Raw genomic sequence first — 19,299 nt, 5'->3', positions numbered from 1 at the left:
AGCATCTGTGATGTATGGGGGTGTGTTAGTGCCTTTGGCATGATGGGCAGCTCACCATTAATGAAAGGTATCATACGGGAGCAACACATGCTGCAATCAAGACAACATCTCTTTCACCTTATTTCAGCTGCATGTTAAAACAGTGTGTATCAGACTGGCCTGCCTGCAGTTCAGACCTGTCACTGTGGCACGAAATACAATGCTCGTGCCTCTGCTGAGAAAGAATGGGAAAGAATTTCACTTTGAGAACTTCAACAATACCGTCCTCAAAAACTCACCGAGTTCTGTCAGAAGAAAAACTGATGTAACACAGGGGTAAACTTGCTGCTGACCGACCTCTTTCGTAGCATGTTGCAGGCATCAAAATCAGAGGATTTTTAAATCTGTTTTATTTATGTTTTGTCACCTGTTATATCAATATTCATGTCACAGTAGGTCGGTCTGTCTTTCTCTTATCCATCTCTAACAGTAAATCTGTCTGCTGCCCATGTGTTCATGTAAATTGAGTCAAATCTTTGGGAACATGTAAACATTCACAAATATTTTCCATCCTTAAGTTATTTTTAAATTAAGACACATCTTCAACTCTGTTTGACCAGAATGGAACGAAACCGTAATTAGTATCATTGGTAACACCTGTGATTACCTGTTATTTCATGTCAAAATGGCTGCTGTGAAAAGGGTTTATAGCCTGTTTATCCAAAAGTTTTAGTATTGTGTTTAAAATATTCCAAAGCTTTGGAAAAAAACAATAATAGTAGCCCCTCTTTCTGAAAAATTGCGACTACCTTTTCACAAAGAAATAGTTCCTACAGTGTCTTTATTGTGGCCAGATTTTTATGAATTCAGAATCACAGTAAAATAGTTATTCTATAATAAAATTCTTGAACAATATTCAACAATATTGTTATATTCTAATTATATTGTTGCATTACATTATTTAAAATGTTCCTGGACATGTAAGAGCACCCTCTGGAGTGCAACCACTGGAGTTACAACAATGTAAAGATACCATACCAAGAATATTGCTCTTAACTGGTGTGTCCTAATATGAAGGAATACTTTTTATCGACAATTTATCACCAGTTTATCCTGTTAATTCCCTTTACATGTTGTCTGAAGCGGGCTTTTAAAAGGGCAATATGGCCCCCATGAGGCCACTAGAGGCTGACTTTTTATGCCAGCTATCAGTATCAGACAGATGTGGCCGGGCAGAGTAAGGTGGACTTCCTACAGGAGAAGTGAGGCACGTGGCTGTCATTTGCTTTTTATGGAGAGATGGGTCACAGAACCTGAGCAACTGGCCAAAGTGTAAGTGATGGTACAAAGTTCTACAGAAGAATGAGGAAGAATCCAGCTGCTTGTACAGTATATTATTTTGGCAGCTTTGTGATTCTGTACATTTTACAAGCACTTTTTCCAATACATGTGCTGCTTTCCAAGAACCAATGAAATACATTTAATATCACCATTAGGGGAATATTGTTTAATAGAGAATTCAAATTAAGATTTGCTTCTGCAGACATCTGAAGCAATGGAAATTGAAAACTCATCACCATCTACCAACCTCAAATCAGATAATTACTACTTGTAAATTAATTTTTACGTGATTGAGTTTCTAATTCTGGACACCCAGTCTTTTATACCCAGTATAAAGCAACTGACACACATACATGTGAATGAGAAGGATGACCTTGACTACCATCTGCCCATTAGGCCTCCTGGTAGCAGTGAAGGATATTGGAAGAGGTTATACATATGGGATCAAAGTATGAGCTGTTTCACTGGGACGATGGCTCTAAAAAGTGGCGACCTCCATAAATGTTAATCTTCCAAATGACTGAAATGACCTCATATTAGTTTGTCCTTCCAGTATTAGCTTGTACCAATGACATCTTAGTTAAGTACAGCTGGCTTCCAGGGACATTTCACGTGATTGAAATGAAAACCACAGAGCTTCTGACTGATGAGCTGCATCTCATAATGTGTCCATTTTTAGATTTGTTATATACATCTAAAAGCATTTCTTATTTCTCTTATTCTTTGTTATCTCTTGTTTTCTGTCTCTAGAACACTGGACTCAGTCAGTCACCCATGTGCCTTGTGCCTGTTACCATTTCAATCAGCAATTGTAAAACTTTAAATGTAACTTTAATGTACCAGCTGGCAAAGTATGACACCTACCACTACAGTATATTTACTGATATTATTTAGTAATCACTTTTCTTTCTTAATAAAAAATACATACTAAAGTGACAGTTTCAACATAAAGAAAAAAATTAAAAATTACATGTAAATCGTGTTAAAGTACATAAATATATATGTGTATACTAAAGTCTTTTTTTATACAGACTGTTTAAGACAACTGTGAAAATAAATAGCACCAACTACAAACAGTGTACAAACCTGAGACTACAATGGGGCTGTGCTGGTACATATTTCTCTACATACAGTACCTCTTGTAAATTAAAAACCTGAAGGCATAGAAGGAGCTACAGTAGTCAATTCAAACTATTGTGACATGTTACAATGCTAACAAAATAAACACCTTTGCTTCAAATCATTAAGGCAACAACATTACATCAAATCACTGAACTGAATGTATAAAATATCCCTAGTCAAGGTTCCCAGGGCACATTTTCTCCACATGGTCCCAGACGTGGGGAAATCTGAAGAAGAAGAATACAAGTATTAATTATTTGAGTTTCAAACGACTAACAAAACTATTGACTAAACCCGACTTATGAACTGGAGTAACACATGACTAAATTATATAATAATTACTAAATTACTAACAACTAACTTATTTGCATTTATACAAGAAAACTATTTTATTAAACAAATTAAGAATCTTGTGCTACAAGCATTAGTAATCACTACCCATATTAGCATACTACTAAAGAGGGAATTCACTGCAATTCACTGCTTACATGTTAAAAAAGTAAGGCACTGCCCTCTCAGCTGCCATCGAGTGTTGTGCTTTGTCCACCAGACGGCACTGTAGCACCAGACGACAGAGCTGGTGAGAGATGGGAGTTGGAGTTCCTTGATGTGGTGGAGGCAGAGCTACACTCTGACCACTCTGGAACCTTTTGTAGGTCACCGTGGAACAGGGCTTCTTCGTCATCCTCAACCAAAGGAAACACCCGTTGCTCCCATGGTGTCTGAGGCTGCTGGAGGACAGAGGGTATATAGTGTAAGTGAATGTTTGGCATGTTTTAGAGTTTAGTACATATCACTGTCGCTTTCTATAGACACAAAGATGATCATTTAACACATTTATCAATAAATTAATTATGCAATGTGTAATGGCGGGTTATGCCAGAGGTGGCGCACTGTAGAAAAGGGGGTGATACCTAAAAGGGGTGAAGAACAATAAAAGTTGTCTTGCAGCATCCTGATGGTTGTGTCCTTGAGTACAGAGTATAGAGGAACAATACACAATGAGCCTTAAATTTGCTTCAAATTTCATAAACCTCATACAGTGTGTAACCCATAAATTGTGAAATGATGTCCAAACCCCTGATAGCTGCTCTTCCATATCAGTCTCGTCACTGAATTTAAATAGCACCCAAAGTGTGCATGACTCTTACGCCTGTTTAAAATAAAATAAGAAAAATCAAAGGCTGTGCTTTAATCAGGGTTTGTATGGATGCTGGAGTGCATAAGAAGTGCGAAGCAGTGAAGTAGGATACGTTTGTGGTGTGGAGAAGGTTGATTAGGACGGTCTGCTTTAGTGGCAACTCATTCCTTCTCCAATCAAAGCGAAGTGGTGCAGAGCAATCATGCAAATGGGGCAGAGTGGAGAAAAGTATCTGTGTAGGCTCTGAAGGATCTAGCTCAGCTTTATAATTCACACAATATGACTGGGAAAGAGTATTGATTAGTCTCTGCCATTCTTGCCACTCTACACTCTTCCTCTTTCTTGTGAAGCACAAATAACACATAACACTTATCTTTGACTGGAATGTTACAGAAAATATCCTTTTGGTCAAATTTAGCAGTTAAAGTGCAAAATGATCATCTGTACTACTGATTATTGCTTTATATTTCTTTTTAAAAATCATATGCATACTATTACAACGTGACATGTGGCCATAAACGCAGATATAATATAAAACAGCTAATCGAAACTTCCGTCCTGTTGGTTCTGGATCATCATACTCAGATACTCAAGAGTTTGTTTCAGGGATTTGGGGTATCAGCTGTGGTGTTTTTGATCTTACCAGCCACTCCTCTGAGCTTTGCTGTTCATCAGTATCCAGCTGAGCACAACTCAACTCCACAGAGCTCTCCTCTCCTGATGTGCACAACACGCCCCCACTGCCTGACAACCTACTGCCAGATCTGGAGTAAAAAAAAAACAAACATACCTCATGAAACTTCACTGGGAAATTTCTTAACACTCCACTCTACTTTCTCACAGGCTGTACTGACATGCACAGAGACCAACAAACGAAGTCAGCACAAATAAGTGCAATGCACAGTCAGCACAGACAGTGAGTTCAGGATTTAGGGTGTCAAATGAGTCACTCCTTTATCAACTTTGGATAAAAGCGTGAAATATGACACTGCCTGACATTTCAAATGTTTGAAAACGTATTCTCTCCAACCCACCTGACACATGTAAACCTAGCATTTTGGTACCAACTGATGTAACAATATTCAAATGAAACAGTTACATCTGTCAGCCTGTGTGTGTGTATGTGTGCGTGGGAGTTTCCACCTTTGAGGACGCCTGCAGCATTTTCTTTTTCCCCACGAACCCCAGCGCAATTTCTCCCTCTGCTCTAAGGCCAAGTGTCTCTGGGCAAAGACTTCATCAGTGAGATCCTCTAACTGAAACACAGACACACTAATGAAGATATTTTCTTTACAAAAATAATAAAAGGGAAAGGGAAATTATTACCTGCTCTTCATTATCCTCTACCGTCTCTGCCTTCCTGTTCATCTGAGGTGATGTGTCAACCACTCGCCAACTGCAAAGAAATACCCTTATTGATGTGATAGACAATGACGGTGCACAGCTTAGGATTGTTTAGGGTTAGTTAACCTTAATAATGTTTAATTACAGTTGTTAACATTTTGGTTGCACCAGAAATTGAACAGAATTGAATCAACAGAACTGAAGCACTTTTAAGGAGATTAAGACATTATGATTCATTTTTTTGGGACCTTGAGAACCCACAGAAAATGTTACGCACGGTTAGTCCATGAGGCCATTATGTCCCATACCTGGGTGTCAGGATGTCTTTGTACTGCAGCTTTTCCACTTTAGCCGCTGACATGGGGATGACAACGTTGTTAATGTTGTACACACTCTCTCCCTGGCGTTTGCGAACAAAGCCCTAGAAATGAAACATGGCCCAAGTTGAAATAAGAGCAACCTGGCACACCAACAATTCAATGTTTACACATTCAAAAGACTTTTTGATTTGATTTATCATTTCACTTATTTTACTTTGGTCGACTACCGAACCCTGTGATCCCAAAAAGAAAACACAGATACGATGGTGAGTGTTCAACACTTGTCTCTGTTGTCCCTGCCTGTATGTCACTCACGTAACATAACAAACACACAAAGTCAACGACGTCAATGATGCCTGGTGCAAAAATCAAACGGCAAAAAAATATGTATTCTAGGCTTGTGCTTCAATTAGCCTTTTTGACATTGTTTTTGCTATTTGGACGGCACCTTCAGGGCAGTTCAGTCACCAAAAGGAGGTTTAGGTTTGGTGAGGTTTAGTAAGGGTTAGGGGTTTGGGCATTACTGTGTATCAATGGAAGTTCTGTACAAGTTGTGTGTGTTACCTGTGAGGCCTGCTTGCGTGTAACCTGTGTGTAGCTCTCTTCCAGAACTTCATCTGAACTGTCCTCTGTGTCACAGAGCTGGTACAGAACATCTTCCTCATCTGGGTATAACACACACACATATGTTACACCTGTAATTACTACTGGAGTGGAGGCTATATTCAATTTTTCATAAACTGAATATAATTTAAGGATGGCTGTGTTTACCAGTCCTCAAAAGTCTTAATTGTAGCCATTTAATCACAGATTTACTGTAAAGCTGTGAACACACACTTGTGTACACACACCTTCTATCAGCCTGTGAATGTGCCTTCTCTTCCTCTTCCTCTCATTGGCTCTCCTGTGCTGACTCTGAGCAGAGCCTGTCGTCCCAATTGGCGACAGACCCATAACTTTGCTTTTATGCCTTGCATGCTGCTTGTACTTGTGACCTGCAATGACACACACACACACACACACATGAAGGCACACAAAAAACTGAGTTAATACAGTGCAGAAAATTCCTTTCATTCCAATCTACCCTTCAGTTCCTCTGGGATTTTACGCTTTTGTTGAAGTGTACAAAAGCTAATCCTTAACCATTAGTCCCATTATTTTGGCAGTTGACTGCCTCTCAGGTTTCTGATCCATGCTCACATCACGCCAGCAGCTTTGTTTTAGGTAAGGACAGTGCAGATAAGCTGCAATACAAATGCTAAAAATCTTTTTGCTTAACTGGGTGAAAAATGATGAAATCATTTGTATTAGACACTTCTTAAATCCACAATGCATTACATCATTGTGCTGTAGTGCCAATGCTCTCTATTCTTATACAGTACAAACAGCTACCTATTCATGAAATCATTTTGTTGATCATTATTCTCTGACTGTTTACAGAATCTTTCTATTTTAGCTGTGATAAGAGGTTAAAAAAACACGTGCTAAGCTGTTATTTAAGGACTTGACAGACTGTCATCTTCTTCTTCTATTGACAAAAGGAGAATAAGATCATTCAAGCTGACAGGAAATCAACAGAGTGGTGGGTGAGTGACGTCTTCATCTATTTCCAGTCTGCCTCCTTTGTGTCTCCTCCTCCTCTGCTGTCTCCTTTTATTTATACCACATTACTTCTTGTCTCTTTTTACCTCCCCGTTGAATTTAACACAAATTCTAAAATCAAACAATCATTGATTGTTTTGGATTATCAATCTACAATGGAGACAACTGAAAGGAAGGAAGGAAGGAAGCAAGAGGTATGACTAGGTACAATATGCAAGTAGGTGCAGAAGGGAATGATACAAGGACACGTGTTGGCACTGGTGCAATACCAAATGATTTCATGTCTTTTTCCTGCTCAGCATGGAAGCCTCATACAGACCCAGTGGGGTATCTGGCATGCTAGGGGCCTTTTATGATGGTACACAGGGAGATAACAAACAGACACAGCGGTTGACTCTGAAGCAGCCATTTTTTTCACAGTGGCATTGTTGCCTTTCACCGAATACAACCAAATGGAGAATTGTCTATGCAAGATGAATTGTCAGTTAATTATAATTGTTCAGAAACAATTTAGAGACAATGTCAAATAAAAAGGTCTGTAGATCCATTAAGAGTCAAATATTTTGCCAATATAACTGATATTCACATATTTAAATTAAAATGGAATAATAAAAAACAAAGTTAAGAACAGAATTCTTCATATTATTCTGTGCTGGTGGGACCAAAGCACCACCAGTAATGTAGCTTAGTAATTCTGAAAGGTTTATAGTGGTAAACTGCAGCAACAAGTGTTGACTTTAAATTAACATTAAATTAGCATGGACTTCAAAAACAGACTCCCCCGCAGCACGACAGCAAAGACGAGTGAATCATAAGCCAGCGAGGGCTCCCGTCGACTGAATGAATAACAACAAGAAGAATGCAGGTGCGGTCTTTTTAATAGCACTTCTGCCTTCCTGTTGAGTATGGCGTCAACACAGCATGTTACAGTTGCTGCTCGCAAGCAGCACCTAAACATGTTGGTTCAGGAAGGTGCTACATGATACAACGATGTTCTAAGGAAAAGTACACACAGAGAAAACGCTACATGACGACTTTCTGTTGTCTGCTTTGGAGAGAGAGTTGAAGGTTAAACATCTCTGCAATAAAAATGTACGGCTGCCTGCTCCTATTGAGGTTCAATAAGGACAAGGTTACAAATACTGAAAAGTCTGTGTACAAACCAATGTATTCTCATAGAAACTATATTATTGTGAGACAGTGACTGTGAATTACAGCAGAGGAGTATGAATTCTTGCTTTCATTGACTCGTTGTATGGCTCCCTACTTGATCTCTTTAGTGCATCTGATCTGTGAGGCATTGGCGAGCTCTTGGCCTGCCTCGTCGAACAGTTCACCCAAAGAAATCAAGCAGCGATCGGCATGAGTGCTTTTGTTGGTGAGCTCCGAAAATAAGTGTAAAATCAGACTAATAATCCTGTAGCATGAACTCAGCTTAAGCAGAACGTAAGAGAGGAGAGCACCAGAGAACAGAACGGAGTATGTAATCAATACTGGCAAAGGGCAGGATCTTACTCTTGTGCAGTGGCGTGGAGCTGCGTCTGTTGTAGTGTGCTGGACTGTATGGTTGGATATTAACAACCAAAGGCTTTTGGAACCATTGTTCTCTGGCCAGGGCCCTCTTTAAGCGATGGGCCGGTGAAGTGTCTAGAAGAAAAGGACACAATTTTAAGGCAAGTTGTCATAAACAATTGAGCAATCTACAATTTCTATATTAAAATGGCTTTAACATATAACATCAATGTAAGCATGCAATCGACTGCAACAGTGTCAAAGCTACAACATCTATTGTTTTCCATGGAAAAACAAAATAACTCATTTTGTTCCAGTTGCCAGTTTCAAACAGAAATCGGGAGAGTCAGATGTTATGAAAGAACAACAGAGAGGATTTAATGGAATGATGCCTTTTATGTCTATAATACAGTACATCATGTGTGGTGCACTGTGCTGAGCTCTGTATTCTTACACTGTACAAACACCACCACAGTTAACTATTAATTAAGTTACGTCATTCGTCATTATTCTCCATGTCAGCTGCCCATATTTTCCCTCTCCTGCTTGCTCTGACTGTTTACATAATCTCATTCTATTTTAGCTACCATCAGCTATGATAAGAGCTTTGTTGCCATGAGCCGGGCTATTATTTTAGGTGATGTTTACAGTACTTGACAGACTGTCTTCTTTTTCTGCTATTGACAAAAGGAGAATAAGATCATTCAAACTGACAGGAAATCAGAGTGGTAGAGGAGTGACGTCTTCATCGATTTCAAACTGCCTCCTTCGTGTCTCCTCCTTTGCTGTCTCCATACTTCTAACATTGTAATGGCTCGTCTGATGTGCTACTAGCAGATAACCCAACATGGCCAGTTGTATCTCAAAATAGTGTATGTCAGATATAAATCTAAGAAATACTTGTTGTGAACTAAATCTTTCAGAAATGACAAATTTCTCCCAAAACAAAAAATGTTTAGTGTACTAAAGATTACACTAGCCATGTTATGTAACTATGTTAATGTTTCCCCCTACCAAATGAAAGAGACAACACACGGTGAGGTGTGGAGCTGGAGGTCCTGGAGGACACAGCCTGACTGGAGCTGCAGTCTGGATCAGAGCACAGGACTACAGGATCAAAAGATGAACAACATGAACAGGAAGACGATAGTGTAGACATGGAGTTCCCAGAGTCCTGATGCACAAAAGAGAGAGGGAGACAATAAGAGAGAAAGTTATTTTTCACATTATGCTTAACAGTCAGTAGAGTTTCTTTAGCTACAATATTAACTTGGCTTTCTCCTGGAGTTAGAGTGTGAGTCAGGGTTTAAGAAAGCTGCTTAAGCACACTGATTAAAATCATTAAGTCGTTAAAGGGCTTTCTTTGTCATCTGGCAATATCACAGCGGCGGTGGTTTGGTTCTGCTTCTTGTTATATTGGCTTCAATTACTCTGGACTCGATGCTAAAATAGCAGTGTTCAGGAAAACGTAGGAAATGTTGGAACAACATGTGTTCATCCAATGGTGAACACATGTTGGCAATCAGTTAAATATTTACACCTTCAGAAGCCACAGGACAACTTAAACATTCATATGAGGTCATCTTTTCTGACCACCTGTCCTGACAAATAGTTCCCCCTTGTTTTCTAAACTCTCTTTTAGTCTCCATCAATGGCCAATTAAAAATATCTGGCTCTTCAGCAGGTAAATGCTCCACGGTGTTCACCAGCAGGCTGCTTATTTTGTATGTCTGCCAGTGCTGGGTGGGTAACGTGCTGTTTGACAGTTTGCTGTCAGGAAAACTAAAAGAATGAGGTAGAAGGTGATTAAATTCTCTGTAGAGATTTTCGGCATTGCAGAGTTGGTTGAGAATTCACTGTAGGATTGTCGCGAATACATCAAGTGATGATCCATTGTTACCATAAAATACTGATTAGTGCAGCTATAAGTAAAGACATCACAAAAACATGAATACACAACTAAAATGACAAAACTGTAAACAGTTGTACAATGATCCTGTCTGATTTCCTTTTACTAGAACTGTGAGAGTCTAAGCCCGCTGATTTTACTGATAGTTATGAACATAGCATTGTGTATGTGTAATGTCCCCTGGCTAAATAAAGGCTAGAGCGTTAAAATAACCACATGCACTTGTTTATTTGAAGCAAATCCAAAAGAAACTACTGTTTAATTAAAATCTGGTGTCCAGCTTTAAACAATAATCCCTGTTTAATCTGAGGTACTATTTTAGTGATGACATTCAACCACTGATGTCTGACTAAGAGCACCTGCTGTAAAGCTGCATTTGACATGAATATATGAATATTATTATAATATTTTTAATAAATTCATGAATATGTTTCATCAGCCTTTCAAGCATTGTAAAAAAATCCAAAATGGGTCTAGAGTTTTATAAATCGTGCTTTGTAATTACATAAATTTGGGCAGCAATATAGTAATGTAAGTGCATTACTGCCTTTACTGTCACATGCTCAGAACAGAGAGGGGGGAAATGCAAATGCCACTACTGTATTTTTGCACTTACACTGCACAGGCACATGGGCAGCACTAATGAACAGGCACTAATATGTCCCAGTGGGGGAACTGATTTTTTTTTAGAAGCAGAGAGAAAGCAGGGGAATTAAGATAAGAGGCGTAAATGAGTAACAATACTAAATGGATGCATTGCAAATTAAACAGTTAATAGTCCCATAATTAAGCATGTTTTGACAGTTGTGTAAAGGGTTCAGATGGACAGACAGAAAATAGAGGAGACTGCATGTGATTTACCCGTGGACTGCTGGGGTTGTTGGTGCTGAAAGTAAACAGTTTGGGCTTGTGGTAGGTGACTAGGGGTCGGGTTCGAGCACACACGCATGACAGATCAGCTTTGAAAAGCCTCTTTGTCCCCAGTCTCCTTCTCTTCCCAGGCACAAAGGCATCATCTCCTCTCTGACCACTGTGGGCACAAGATCAGATGAGGTTATGGAAATGTCAGGGATATGATTCATGCTAAGATCACAAGTACTAAAAAAGCTACATTTTCAAGGTTTTGTTGGTCCTGTTGGTACATTCATAAACAAGCAGAATGTTTGTTGTTTTTTTCAAATCACGTGGCTTTTATCTTCACAGCCAGATGGAGAGAGTTAAAAAGGCAGCAGGAAGGAAAGACATGAAGGGATGATTCAAGTCGGGCCAGATGGTGGGGGTCGACCAGGCTGTTTCACAGGGTTACATTACAAACAGGGAGCATGCTTTCAACCTTGATACCTTAGCCTTTAGGTCTAAACGGGACAATGGACAAACCTTCATCAGTCCAAGTTTCTCTGTTTTGTATTTTATTGCACACACAGCTAAAATGTTTGCTTAACTTACTTGTACAAACTGGCATCTATTAAATCTATTTAGAACTCTTTCATTTCACGGCAACTCGGGTGCAGAAAATCATCTTGTAGGTGTGACAAATTTGTGTGTTTGTATGTGTGTCTACCTTGTAAAGGCCCTCTTGCCCTTCCAGGTTTGTGGTTGTTTTGATAGCGGTGAAAAGCTGAGAGGGGGTATCAGACTGTTGACAATCTGGCTGAGCTGAGCACTCTGCAATAAAGACACCATACATATGGATACATGTGAGTCTCTGCTCTTCTTTATTCTTTTGTTTCTTATGATTGGCTGTTCACAAATAACTGATAACTGAGATTCATTCGGTTGCTTCACATGGCTCAAATGTGCCCACACAGATACAAAGCGCTGATTTTGAACAGCTCATATCTGCATCAAATGTTTGTCTACTATAAATACAGTGTAAAGCTAAATATATAAACATTTTTTAAAAGCACAACACGCATTGCATGCACCTCTCAGCACAGCTTTCATTGCCATTAGCACAGTCTGTGCCGTGTTAGATTAACAGATGAATCTCAGCATCATCTCACCCCTCATCTGGAAGACTAAATAAGGTCTTTCCCTATGAGTTGATTAAATACCCGCAGGCTTCATAAAGCAGCATGAATTTAGCATAATAACACACAGGAACAGCATGCATACCATAATTAATTTGTTTAATCCTTTAAACTTGGCAGTGGAATATTTAACATATAACATTACAGACACGTAACCTCCTGCGTTTTTCTACACACCAGACTGATAAGCTAACAGACTTAAAAGGATATTCTCCTGACATGTATTAATTTGGAGATTACTATTCCTCTTGATTCATAACTCCTCACATACACCTGGTATTATAGAGTGTGTGTGTGTGTGTGTGTGTGTACTAGATCCTCCCTCCTACCTGTCTCTCTATGTTGTGCAGGAGGCGCGTGGGGCTGCAGTGTTCGGTGTCAGCATCCGAGGCTGTGCAGGATAACCCCGCCATCTCTCGCAGCAGGGTCTGCTGAATCTGTCTGTCTGTCAGTGGCTGGGACTCAGCAAGCACCACACCGCCCTTAGACACACACACACACGCCCACACACACACAGATAACATGAGTTACCCTCACCCACCTTTTACAGGATCCAGTTCAAGGATTTATTATTTACAAGGATAAAGGTTGAGGGAGACCACATTTTTACATTTTCAACTGCCTGATTAAATGCCCTTTATTGCTGCCTCTTACTTTAAATGTCAACTGCCCTTCACTGAGGTGGCTACAGTGGACTTTTGTCTTACCTTGGTAGAGCGGATGTGCTTGTGGAGCTCGACTAGTTGTTGAATCCGCCCCTCCAGTTTGGCCAGACGCAGCTGCAACCAACTCCATCTGCTGCCCAGCTCCGCTCTCTCTTCTAGCCACCGCCTCTCACAGCTGCTGCTGCTGCTGCTGCTGCTGCTGGCAGGAGGGGCAGGGGTGACGGATGATAGAGAACAACAGTTACACCCATGTAGACTGGTATTACAGCACTGTATTGACTTCTGGTCCAAGACTTTAAAACACTTATATGATCTCACAAGAAGATCACCCCAAGCGGTTTGGAATTTGCACGTGAATGTGGCAAAAATCTCAAGATATTGGACGCAGTCATAAAAACCGAGCCTGGTCGTTTCCAAATCGACATAAAAAAGGGAGGAGGACACGGACAAAACAAAACATTTACACATTTATACTGTGGCACTGTCGTTGTATGACCCACTTTACACAGCCATGTTGCCATGTGTAAATTGTTTAGCTTGGGGAGGGGGGGGACACAAAAGCTTATCTAGGCCACAGTATAAAACACAGTTGATTTGTGTGGTGTGTATCTGTAGTATGTTTCCATGGCACTAGCCTGTTCGGTTAGCATTTAACTTCTGTGTGTGTGTGGTTGGCTGGGCAGCAGGGCAATAGTTGCTATGGCAGTGCTCTTGGACCTTGGCTAGAGCAGAGGGGACGGGGGGGGGGGGGACTCCCCCGGCCTCACACACTGTAATGCAGGACAGAGAAAGGTTAAGCCAGTCAGCGAGCAGCTACTCACAGAGCATTTGACGATACCCTTTGATATCATGAGGTCGTTCCTTTTAGCCCGTTACTTCAAATACACAAAATGTTTCGCTTGCCTGATTACAGCTATACCCAGCCTGTGCTTAACATGAAGGAGGACAAATTAAAAAATGAGGCCCATGACTGGCTAACAGCTGCTTTTCGAGCCGAGTTTCGCGAAAGGTTTGTAAAGGAGTAGGCGCTCTCTTTCCTTTAGAGACAATGACCAGACCTGGCAGCCCTGCAGCTCTTTCCAACTGTATAATGAGAAAATTCCTGGAATATTTGCCGAGCAATAGGCGAGTCAGGAGGAGAGGACAGGAGAAAGGTACCTGTTCATAAACTACATTTACATACATATTGTTTTCCATGAAGGCATTAACATTGCTGAATAAAATGTGAGGTCTTAGAAACCCACAGATTTTTTTTTCAAAGGCCAAATCCTAGTTGAATAAAAGGCCAGCCCCGGCATGCAGTTCTGAGGTTATGAATTCTCCTTTCTGAATGGTGTTTCTTGGCTCGTGTGGAGGCATTAGTGCTGCTGGGTGTGTCATGTACTGAAACTTTCCAACATGTATCCGTTCACAAAATACTCCCACGCAGTATGTTTTAAAATTACAAACATACTGAAAAATGAAAACAGCTGGACGTGCGTGTGTGGAGAACTGCTGCCAGTGCAGAAAACAGACATATGGTTTCAAATTAAAAGTCAAGCCATGTCACAGCTTTACAAGTTCATGCCTAGAATGTTAAAGGTACAGCTATTCACACTTTTTCCAAAGCAGGGCAATCTTCTCCAGCTAGGAGATATCCTCTTGTAGGAGGAACCTGCCATAAAAACTCCCCGGGGGAGGTTTACTGACAGAGCACACAGCATTGTTCAACAGACTCTTACAAGATGACTGAAGCTGGCCACAAACACACACACTCCACACATATAAAACACCCTTTCTCATTCCTGTTCTCTGCGCAAATAAAGTTTTGTAAATGGCTCCTGTTTATTGCACCGAGTCAGGAAACCAAAGGAACCAAACAGACGGGTTGAAGAACAGCAACTAACTGAAGACATAAACAGCACTGCACTTAAACCACTCCAAAAATAAAGCTCTTGTTGGACAAAGGCCAAGACCAGGATGTTACTCCTCCTGCCCTAACACTGAAACCATCCTGACATCCCCCACGTTGCTGATTAGGAAGTGTATTAACCTGGTGACCTAAGCTTGGTAACATGGCACTAAAAAGAATTAAACTGTCTACAAACAGAGCTCTGGCATTTCCGAATAAAGATGTTGTGCGGGGGGGTCTAGTTTCGGTTGTACTTTCAATCAAAAGATAAGCATTACATCGGCAGGGACGGGTATCTTTTTCTCTGGAATTTGTTCTTGCTGGCTGTTGTTCTCAAAACAAACACTATCTGAGCTCGACCCACTACATTGACCTTAAAATATCTCTGGCACTCTGAACACGGCAACGCTCATCCTGAAGAAGGTAAATGCTTCTTTCCAGGATGTCCTGGAGGGCAAGCAACAAGATCATTTACATTCAGTCATTTTTATTTCAGTATCAGGGTCAGTAGTTCAAATCCTGCTCAGGACCTTTATTTAATATCCTTGTTTCTCTCTTCTTCTTTCCTGGTCTCTCTCCCCCAAATGTTTCCTGTCACTCTCTCCTGCCAGCCAGAAAATGATCTTTAAAAACAACTTCTTTGTTCCACAGAAAACATTGTTGTTGTCGTTGCTTGCCAAGGGTGCACATAGATCAAGTTTTAGCCCAAATGCTCTCCTTCTCTGTATGTAATACTGCGACTTTTTTCCATTTGTGGACATCTTTCACAATATTAACCAGACCAGTGTAAAGATATGACCTAAACTAGCTAAATTATTATCATATTTTTGTAGTATGTGCACAATTTGGCTTATAAGCACCACAGAAAAATGCACCGCTTACAAGGACGTCACAACACTCCAACATACAGTCTTCCTCTCATCAGCAAGGACACAAGAAAGACGTCACAACCACACACACACACACACACACACACTGGCACACGCTTCAGTAGTATTTCCTTCGCTAGAAAAAGGAGAAGCATGATGGCACAGACTGGCTGGGATGTTACGGGCTTCCTGGCATGCCTTGTGTTTATTTCCACGCCTGTGGGTGAAGAGAGCTTGCAAGTGGGTTGAATGGGTTATAACTGCAGCATGGAAAGAAACTGCGTTTGTGTGTGTGTGTGCATGGCTAAAAAATGTCATCACACTCTCCACAGCTGGGAGGACAAAACATGCACTCATGAAAACCGCACTGTAAATTTCCCTGAGGGCCAAGCAAAATATGCATCTAACATTGCAGAGGCACAGTGGACCTGACTTTCCAAAACATATAGTGTCATTGTGAAAGTTGGATTTCTCGTGTCACCCTTGACGTTTGTAGATTCAATGCCTCCCTTCTTGTAGTTCACATAAACTTAACTAAACAATGCTCAGTCTTTCCAGTTTACACGTTTGCACCCAGTTCTTTCACCGTGTTTGCAGTGTCTTTATTGTCGTGAACTGAAAGGTTGCCTGGAGTGAGAGTCGACCTCTGCGTACTCCCTACTTGTCTGAATTAGAACAAGGCCAGCAGTTTCAGCATGAACCACAGCTGGCTTCTGGCAACCAAATCCTTTGGCAGCGACACTACAGTGAAGTTTGTGAAATGGTTTCTTATTGTTTTGGGGGTTTGTTTGTTTGTTTTTGATCTGACTCTAACTGTGTGACACTGAGGTGATATTATTCACCTCAACTCGATAAGGCAAAATTGGTTCAGGGGATTTCTAAAAGTCTCCCGCTTGGAGCTTGTTTATTTAGCTGCAATATCCAGCTGTATACAGCCGCGTGCGCACTGCGGCTCTTAAAAATGCAGGTTCAAAATAAGAAACAGACCTCAAATTCTAGACAGCCCAAAGTCAAGACAGAAGGGAACTAGTTTTATAATCTGCTTGTAAAAAAGAAACCAAGCCTTCCTTATTCTATGTGTGGAAAATGTGTTTTCGAACAAGGAATACACTAAACAAATAACCGTTTATAAAGAAATACAGAATCTGGTTGTCAATTTAATTGCTTCTCATTATATTTGAATGATCCATCCAATATTAAACTTTCTTTCTCTAGAGGCCACAAACAGTGCTTTTGAATTTTACTTCTACTTCGTCTTCCACTTGCTGGATACTCACAAATGTGAAGTCTTGGTTCTTCTGTGACTCCTATCATCCTCGACTTCCTCGTCTGAGCTGCTGCTGGCCGTGGCCTCAGAGTCTAAAGCCTCCTGCAGGCCTCTCAGCATCGCCTGGCTGGAGCAGCTGAACTCTCTGAGCTCTGTGAAGGAAGACGAGGCCGTGGGCGACTCCAGCCAAGAGAAATTGGGTTCACAGCCCACTTGTGGAGGTAGTATGGCAGGATGCATGTTGTCCAGTCTGTCAAAAGAAACATCTCCAAGTTGGCCGTGCCTTTCCAGCCCTTCCAGCTGCTGGTTGCAGTGTAACAAAGCGTGCTCAACAAGGAGGGCTTGTAGTCTCCGCTGCAGCCTCTGAGCTCGGCCGTGCAGACTTGCCTGCCTAACGTGCCGCTCCTTCACGGCTTCTTCCAGCATAACTCTGGGTGCCACCTGGTCAGAGTTCACCCTGCCACTGCAAGGCTGCACCAGAGGTGGAGGAGGACAGCCCGTGCCAGCGACTTTCTCCTGTGTCAGTTTAGGCGGGGCTGCAAAGACGGGAGTGCAGCCCTGGTGCTTTATCTCCCCGTGGGAATATGAAGGAGGAACAATGGTCAGGCTAAGAGGGGAGTGATGCACATCACCACCATCTGGCCCACATTCAGGAGCAGCACTATGTCCATGCAGCAGGCGAGCCTCTTGGCTATTGTGCTCAGAGCCAGGGACTAAAAACATGTCCGGTACACCTGGGAAGACGGAGGCCACCTGATGAAAATCTCTCAGATCTTCGCCGAAGGAAAAGAGGTTAAGGAGAGAAGTGGGGCTGGGGACGAGCACCGTCTCATACTGGCTGGCAGACGCCTGCGGGCACGGAGAGAGCACAGAGTTGGCGGGGACGTCCAAGGAGGGAAACGAGGAAAGATTCAGCCACATCTTCTGGAGGTCGCCGTCGTCTATCGATCTGAGCTGAAACTCCAGATCAGCGTTGTGCACGGCTCTCCCATCTGAGTCCATTCTGACGGAGGCGGGAGGCGAGGACAAGTGGATACCATGGCCATCTTTGAGGGTTTTGGTCAGGGCAGGAGCCATACCAGTTTCTGAATCACTAACGCTCTAGGTAGCCAGGGGGAAATCACCTAAGAGTAAAAAAAATAATATTAGTAAAAAGTACAGTGCTTTAATGATAGGAAAAAACAGACTCAACACATGCAGAGCAGCTGCCACCACATAAACATGTACACAAACTATCTGCCTCTTTATGGTCAAACTGGATGTGGGATCTGGTGAATAACAATAACAATCCTCTCTGAGCCCTTTATCGGACACATATTTTTACGATGACACGCATATTTGGGAACTTAAAACTGCTCATTTGTTCCCGATGCGCACACTTATTTGGGTTCCCGCTATTGTTTAGTTATTATTTAGTTAGTTATTATTATTTTTTATTTACTCGTTAACTAACGGGTTAGTCAAACTAACTTAACTTAGTAAGTCACTAGAGGAAGAATTGCAAATTCCCGATAACAGTGAACAAGCCGTGAAGGAGATGTATGTGAAACGATGAGCTACAACAACAAACAAACAAACAAACAAACAAACAAACAAACAAAGGGGAACGAGAGGTTTTATTGCAGTGCTGGATACTCTTTAACCACGGGTTAGTTTTAAATAAACAACAGTCACTTAAAGTGTCTAAATTTAAGAGCTGCCGTTGGCTAAACCGTCTCTGATAACGGACGTTACACCGTTAACCGAAAGTCCCACTTACCTGACCGGGAGGTAAACCGCTGCATCGTTTCTTCAAGATGTATACGTCTTGAAATGTCCTTAAATCTCTCCTTTTTTTTCCTTTTTTTCCTTTGGCTGTTATCTTCGGAATTAAAAGCAGCTAGTAGTTTGACTAGTTATCTAACGGTGCTGTTTCTTTCGCCCGTAAGCATCGATAAATCTCCGCTCCGCTCTGACACCGAGCCTCCGTCTGTTCGTCTCGTCAACTGCCGAGAGGGGAGGGGCACTCATGACGCCTTCAGGACCTGCTCACAAGCTCGGATTTATCAGCACTCACGGTGAAGTTTGTTTGTTTATAAATATAGATTAGATTAAATTATACTTTATTTATCCCACAACGGGGAAATCCACTTGTTACAGCAGCATAAAGTGTAATATACACTACAGAAATAGAATCAAATAAAGGGGCAAAAAACAACGAGGCAATCCACAGACCTGCAGATGTTCAAAACAAGTACTAAGGTAGAAAATTTCAAATTAGTGGAATGATATAAATAATATTGCACATGTGATGATAATGATAGGGGC

General features: G+C 41.3%; 1 protein-coding gene across 7 annotated transcripts; it reads right to left on the bottom strand.

The window, feature by feature from the left end:
- Window positions 1–1,471: 1,471 nt before the first annotated feature.
- On the bottom strand, window positions 1,472–18,995 carry kansl1l (KAT8 regulatory NSL complex subunit 1-like). Of its 7 annotated transcripts, none has more exons than XM_027291217.1 (17): window positions 18,752–18,995; window positions 17,003–18,116; window positions 14,033–14,038; window positions 13,008–13,167; window positions 12,630–12,782; window positions 11,832–11,935; window positions 11,132–11,300; window positions 9,376–9,535; window positions 8,365–8,496; window positions 6,099–6,242; window positions 5,812–5,912; window positions 5,236–5,348; window positions 4,910–4,979; window positions 4,727–4,839; window positions 4,227–4,347; window positions 2,931–3,173; window positions 1,472–2,669 (listed from the first exon to the last, which is right to left on the bottom strand). In XM_027291217.1, exons 2-16 carry the CDS (start codon window positions 18,067–18,069, stop codon window positions 2,958–2,960), a joined length of 2,829 nt encoding a protein of 942 aa, XP_027147018.1. In that variant the 5' UTR covers window positions 18,070–18,116; window positions 18,752–18,995; the 3' UTR covers window positions 1,472–2,669; window positions 2,931–2,957. The 7 variants fall into 7 exon arrangements, with proteins under 7 accessions (XP_027147018.1, XP_027147019.1, XP_027147020.1 ...); XM_027291218.1 differs by having other exon boundaries at window positions 2,931–3,170; XM_027291220.1 differs by lacking the exon at window positions 1,472–2,669 and adding an exon at window positions 3,357–3,411 and having other exon boundaries at window positions 3,001–3,173.
- Window positions 18,996–19,299: the final 304 nt, after the last annotated feature.

This window comes from Larimichthys crocea, chromosome XVIII, assembly GCF_000972845.2.
Source record: "Larimichthys crocea isolate SSNF chromosome XVIII, L_crocea_2.0, whole genome shotgun sequence".
NCBI lineage: Eukaryota > Metazoa > Chordata > Actinopteri > Sciaenidae > Larimichthys > Larimichthys crocea.
Note: the sequence above shows the minus strand (reverse complement) of the source record. Positions and strands in the feature narration are given on the sequence as shown.